General features: G+C 51.0%; 2 protein-coding genes across 2 annotated transcripts; both read right to left on the bottom strand.

The window, feature by feature from the left end:
• Window positions 1-958: 958 nt before the first annotated feature.
• On the bottom strand, window positions 959-3,542 carry N0V89_004290 (uncharacterized protein; the record flags this gene model as incomplete). Its single annotated transcript, XM_056213077.1, has 5 exons — window positions 959-1,657; window positions 1,711-1,920; window positions 2,054-2,297; window positions 2,346-2,668; window positions 2,718-3,542. 5 exons carry the CDS (start codon window positions 3,540-3,542, stop codon window positions 959-961), a joined length of 2,301 nt encoding a protein of 766 aa, XP_056073385.1.
• Window positions 3,543-4,872: 1,330 nt separating this feature from the next.
• On the bottom strand, window positions 4,873-6,543 carry N0V89_004289 (uncharacterized protein; the record flags this gene model as incomplete). The annotated part of the gene is made up of 3 exons (XM_056213076.1): window positions 4,873-5,215; window positions 5,265-5,538; window positions 5,718-6,543. 3 exons carry the CDS (start codon window positions 6,541-6,543, stop codon window positions 4,873-4,875), a joined length of 1,443 nt encoding a protein of 480 aa, XP_056073384.1.
• Window positions 6,544-6,770: the final 227 nt, after the last annotated feature.

Here is a 6,770-nt window from a genome sequence, read left to right as displayed (position 1 = left end):
AGAAAGGTATCTCGCCGCCTGTTGTATCTTCTTGGCAGAAAAGCATCTTGGTGGGATCCCTCGTGTGGCAGGCACTTGTCATGGACTTTCCAGATGGCTGCAACATTGTGCGCCTGGTCGAAGACGCGAACAATCGTGAGAGTGTTGCCTTCCTGACATTCTAATATGCAGTTTTGCGGGCTCTCATGTGATTGCAAACAGCATTTCCGCATCCATGCAACATTTTAAGCAAAGTTCCCCCGAGGTATCTGGCTTTCTACAGCGAGCTACTGTCCATAAGGAGCACAGGTCCCCTTATCTTGAGGACAATGTTGTCATAGAAGGTCCCACAAGTTCGTCACCCGAGACGCCCGAGACCATCCCAGATGGTTGAGATTACGTAAAGATGCTAAGCGATGGTTCTGTATTATTTGTGCAATTGATATGACTTTCCTGTCGATCTCCGTCATCTGTATAGTAGAAGGGCTTTTGTCTACTTTGTGCACGATACATAGTGCACATGTACTGCCAGACCTTTTTGGCAGCATCTCTAAAGCAAACCCCGTCCGGTAGGCGGTATTTGCAATATCCCCAGCGTCATCACAGAATTTCATGAGCAGTTCGTATGTAGTTAGTGTTTCGTGTTCCCTTGCTCACCCTGAGTCGTCGCCGCAGATTCCGAAAAGGTGCGGTTCCTTCGACAAGCATCGTAAGACCGGGCCTCATGAGACTTCACCAGCAGTTTGTGCTCACGAATATGTTTTTTTGTTCGCAGAAAGGGCCTGCTTCGAATTTAGGCCGTCATCAAGTAATAGTGTAATTGGTGCATTGCACGTTAGATAGAAAGGTAGAGGGAGGGTATACCCAACGCGCCTGTAAATGCTGCTGAAAAACACCACCGAAATAGAAGACTCCAAAAGTATGCAGCGATCCCACATGTCCTGAACGCAAGAACCGTATAGCCGAGGAGTTCTTTCAATTACACCATGTAGGTCCCGTCCATGTTCTTCATCTCTGCTTCTTTTTCTTCTTTCAGGATCTTGGGCATCATAAAACAGCTGGCTAATAAAGCGATACCTGCCAGAACTGCCATCAATGTCCACACACTCTTCAATGACTGGACATACATGTCTGCGATCTGAACTTTCGCTGAGCCCGGACCACCAGGTGTTGCTCGTATGCGGACGAGTAGGGATACAGATTCCACCGCGTACTCCTTCGCAAAGCCGTGGTATATCTCGCTCGTGTCCAGCTGTTGAAGGAGTCTGTTTTGGAAGATGCATGTCGCCATTCCAACACCAAAAGCCTTGCCGAGATAATGGAAGTAGGAGGAATTGGTGACTGCCCTCCGTTGTCGTTCATCGTCCCTCTCTCGGCTAGCAATCAGCTCAGAAGCGGTGTGAAGACTAGGAAATAGGATACCGATGCCAGTGCCTGAGACGATTGCAATGGAGATCCACTTCCCATCTGATGAAGTACGCGTGTAAAACGTGGTCATCGCAACACCGAACACTACAAGCAGCCATCCCAACCAAATGGCGTAGATCCAGGCATTCCATCTGCTAATGACAACAAAGGTAACGAGGATTACTATTGCAAGGGGAATGGTCCATGGGAACCAGCGTACTCCTGCAGGCACGTCTCTCATACCGGCATCGGCCACACCAAAGTAGAGTGGCTGAATTACTGTTAGTATTGGATCTCGCAGTCGTTTGGATCATTTTGATTTACCATGAAGAATACATAGGCACCGATGATGGCACCCTGTACGGTGGTGCCGAAATACATGCCCAGGCTTGTGGGATCCATGAACCCATCAATAGAGATCATGGACTGGAAAGGTGCAAACCACGACCAGACGCAATACAGTATAATGCCGATAAGCCCGAATTGAATAGGTATAAGGGTACGTGGGCTAGACCAAGCGTACGTAGTACCTCCCTGTTCTGCTTATTAGTAAATTGTCACCAGATCTCGAAATTCTCGCTTCACTCCGCTCCCCGGACCATGTCCGAACACTTCACCCGAAATGCCGAGGCCCAATGTACAAGGGGAATATTCTTTGCGCACTTACCCAGCTGATGCCCAAGAGCATGGCGACAAGTGAACCAGTCATGAGAATGAATCCTACCCAATCAATCTGCTTTAGCTCGTAGAGCTTCGAGCCGTACTTGGTGGACTTCAGCTTTGCGAAGAACGCGAGGATCAAAAGCGAAGAGATACAGAAGGGAAGATTAAGCCAGAAAATCCAGCGCCACTGGGACTGTTCCGCAAGAGCCTCGCCAACTGCAGGTCCAGTCAATGCGCCAATAGCCCAGCTGTGCCAACATCAGTCGGAATATGCAATGTGATTAGGTACGACTTACACCAGACCAAGAACAGCTGACCACCTTCGCTTGTCCAGAGGAGACACAAGGTCCGTTATTATCAAGTCCGACAGTACGAATACGCCGCCTGCGCCGAAGCCCTGTATTGAGCGACCAAATAGCGCGGTGCTCATATCTCCAGCAATGGCTGTTACAAGCGAACCAATGATGAAGAGCGTCAGTCCTGCAAGTAGCATCGCTTTGCGACCGAAGATCTCTGCAAAAGCCGAGAACAGTGGTATGACAGCGGTGGCCGCCACGAGGAATGAGATACCCAACCAGAAAGTGTTCACAGACGGTCCATGGAGTACGACCGCAATAGTCTGTTTGAATCAGTAAGAGCATATCATAGACCGTTGCGCTCGAACGTACTGGAAGAGCGATCGATATCGCAGTTGCATCCCAAGCCATTACGAGATTGACCAGGGCCAAACAAATGCCTGTTGCATAGAACCTCCAGTCCACCTCAAGCGCGACTCCTTTGAAGTGTCGAACCTCCTTCTTCAATCGAGGCCTGCTCTTTGGCATGCTCTCGAAGCTTACTCGTCTGCTAGTACTTGGCGTTCCGGGAGTCCTCCTTCCAGCACTGGCGCTCTCATCGCGTCCATGCAGGCTCCTAGAAGCGCTCCTGCTGCTCTTGCTGCTTCTATTGCTTTTACTTCCATTGCTTTTTGCGCTCTTGTAACTGTACGAACTCTTCTTCGTGTCGCCGCGACGAACCTTGGAATTAAGCTCCCTTCCACTTCGTGCCTCGGAGTCAAGAGCTTCAAAGGTGAAGCGATCGGGGACTGGTGTTTTTCGGGGCGGTTGTTCCAGAAAATGAGACAGGCGATCTGAGTCTGCTTTCGGTACTGCGAACTGCAAGTGTGCTCGTTGCTTTTCGGAGAGATTGGCTATGAACTGTGCGGCTCCAGTTGGTTCGGGTGTTGGTGTTCCATTTCGGGATGGCCCGAATCCAGGAGTGCCCGGAGCGGGGCTGCCATTTCGCGACGGTGGGAATGCGGAATAGGCGACAGTTTTGAGAGCTGATGATGGGTCTGGCGAGGGCGCTGATGCTTTCGATTGTGATATTGATGGGACTTTGTGCTCTGGCCTAGAGACTGCATGATGGGCAAGCTCCGGAAAGGCGATGGTGTGTTCCTGTTCGATGTTCTCATCCTTGGGTGGTGGTAATGGTGCTGCTGAATCGGAGTTCATCTTCAATGTCCCAGAGCTCTCTTTATCGCGACATGGTACCATTCACCTCAATCAACATCAACGCGCAGCCTGACGACCAAACAGTAGGAGTTCGGATGCAAGCCAGGCGGACGCATAACCATATAGCTCGGATCTGGTCTTGCTTCGCATCTGACTACTTTTTCTTCGGACTTGCAGGTGCTGAGTTCTCTAGCGCCGCCCGCTGCGTGGCAATACCCCTACCGTCCACCGAACTGGGGGCTGCGATCCCACGCTATGCCTGTACCACCAGTCCGTAGACCAGGATTGGGAATGTGTTTCACCATGGACATTTGTTTCAAGCTGGCTGATTGGTGCAATGTTTGCAAAGCGAAGGCCCGTGAGAGGACCACTGTTCCAACGTCCGGCACTTTGCTGGAAGAGCATAGGCAGGGCGCTCGATGATGGCATCTAGCACCTGTGTAGTATTAGCGAAAGTGAATCCGGAGTACACTTGGACGCCACGCTCACCTAACGAAAGGAGAGAGTTGCATTCCAACTGTTCGTCTCGTGCGTTCGGTCTTTTCATGTGCGACGCGCTCTCCACGCAGCCTCGGGAGGACCACAATGCACACCCTCACGCCGAAATAACTCTGAAATGGCCCTAGAAAACAGATGACTCGGGTACGCGACCGCGCCTTCGGGATCCCACACGAGCACAGCCCGGTAACGTGTACATGCCCGAAGCGATCGCACGACGTCTCCATCAGTGCAGACCACCGGCCAATGTCCGGCCTAGACCGAATCGCCGCTGAGCATGATCCGCCACCGCAACATCTTCTCAAATGCCTGTTCGAGGGCAGGACTTCCACGGGACGCTGACGCACCGAGGTGACGTTAAGATGCGCTAGGCTACTTTGGGAACTGGCCAACACAACGCCGATCGGACTCCATGGAATGAGGCTCTGCAGCATGGCCTGCTTACATGATTTGGGGAAAAGACCCGCTCTGTCCTCAAGTGCAGATGACAAGGTCAATAAACGAAGGAACGGAATCTCCGGTATACCCACTTCGCCTTCGGAGAGCTCCAGCGTGGTCCAGAACGTGATCAACGGCCTACCTAGATACCGAGGCAGTCGGTAGTCATCCCCCTCCCTCCGGTCATACTATAAGCCAGCCTTCTCTCATTCGCGCCTTGTGGACATGCACCCGTACTGCATACCTCAGCATTAATAATGGTTTTCTGCATCGTAACTCAGTCGTCCTCAGGCCGCTAATTGAATCTGGACAGTTGCATTGTACTAGCCACGGTGTAGCTGGTCTGCCGCCCTCTTCGAATGACACCGAAACCGTGAGTGATATCGAGCACTGCTCACACACTTTCAAGAAGCTTAACAGAGCCCTTCCTCTCCAAAGTAACCTGCAGCGCTTCGGTTCCACTAACCGCAGCATCCGCGCCATCGAACACAACAGCCATCTCCTCGAGAGTATGCCCTTTAGTCTCCGGATAATAGAGCCATATAGTCATAGTGATACCCAGTAGGATCACCGCGAAAACAACGTAGTATTTCCATCCAATGCCATCAAGCGCGATGGGGTTAACGAAAGTGTTAAAAAACAGCGCAACGTAGGTCGACATCTGTGTAAGCGCAATGCCACGGGCTCGCAAGTGATAAGGCCAGATCTCGGCCGGGTATGAGACCAAAAGAGGGGTGCTGTTGGAGAGATCAGTGTTTTCGTGTGCAAAGTTCAATGGATACTTACAAGGCAATATCGTAAAATCCATAATAGATATACAGGAAAGGTACAACGGCGAGGCCGACGGCAGATTTCCCGCCTGTGGCAAAGCCTCCTGACAATCCGGAGATGAGAATGAAGCTGACGAGCATACCCACGGAGGATATCAGGAACAATTTGCGGCGACCGAGGGTGTCGACACAGGTGGTGGCACCGACAGCAGCTATCAAATTCCAGATCTGAAGACAGCCGCTGATGAGAGTCTGGTCTGTCACGCTTGTGATACCGACTGACGTCAGGACTAAGGCAAGATAGTACGAGACGACACTATCAGAGATATTGGTCAGAGACAAAGAAAAATATATTACAGAAGCTGTACGTACCCAACACCGTTCCATTGTGCGAAGACTCCGAGTGTCGTTGAAATCAAGGCTCGATGACGATTTCCTTTACCACGGAATAAGTCCAACCAGGATGTACTGTCTGCATTGTGTACATCGGCTTTGATAGACTGCTCCATCTCGTTCATCTCAAAGTCGACAAGAAGCGACTGTTCGTCTCCACCAGCATGGAACCGGACCAGTATCGCGCGAGCTTCATCCATTCGATCTTTGGCAATGAGATAACGCGGAGATTCGGGTATGAGGAACGCGGCGGGTAATACAACAAGTGGAATAGCGATCTGAAGCAGTGAAGGGATGCGCCATGCCCACGAAGTGTCAATGTTCCTGGTGCCAAACACAGCCCAAGCCGATAGTATAGATCCAACGTAGTATCCGCAATTGTACAGTGTCGTAAGGAACGATCGATGGGTTGGATATGCGAGTTCTGTAATCAACAGAGGGGCAAGACAACCCCACCAAGCGCTGGGCTGACCGACAAACATGCGGCTAAGTATGAACGCGGTATCGTTGGGTGCGAACGTTTGCAAAAGTGCGCCTAGGAAGATGAAGAAATATCCGATGAAGATACCTTTCTTTCGGCCCCAGCGATTCGCGAAATAAGCCGTAATGGGATAAGCGACCGCGCTGGAGATGAATTGAATTGCGTTGATGAAACCAAGCCAAGCACCGGTTGGATGGTCCATATACTCAGTCCATTGTGGGAGTGCTTGAAGACCATTCATCATGGAGCCATCGTAACCAGTCGCTGCTGCTAATAGTCCCATGGAGATAGCAAGGTAGTTGAGGTAGAGTAGGTGAGGCTTCTGGTACCATGATGTATCGTCGTTTGGCAGCACGCGCACGAGATCCTCCCCAACACTGCAGTGTTGCTTAGCATTTGACTTCGACTTGCTCCTGAACATGGTAAATTGTGATGGAGCTCCTAAGGTGGGATGGCAAAGGAGATGAGTTTATCTTCCCGGCCAATGAAGGATGGAAGAAGCGTGAATAGAGACTGATGTTTGCTACCGACTTGATCTTATACTGGACGATCATGCCCTCAATTGAGGAGGCATTGATCGCGAGTTCGATTCGAATTTGACTTGGTCCACCATGCAAGAACCCCATGGGGAGGACCAGCCGAACCTTT

The sequence above is a fragment of the Didymosphaeria variabile genome, assembly GCF_027946475.1.
Source record: "Didymosphaeria variabile strain IMI 356815 chromosome Unknown scaffold_3, whole genome shotgun sequence".
NCBI lineage: Eukaryota > Fungi > Ascomycota > Dothideomycetes > Pleosporales > Didymosphaeriaceae > Didymosphaeria > Didymosphaeria variabile.
This window is presented reverse-complemented; position numbering and strand designations above follow the sequence as displayed.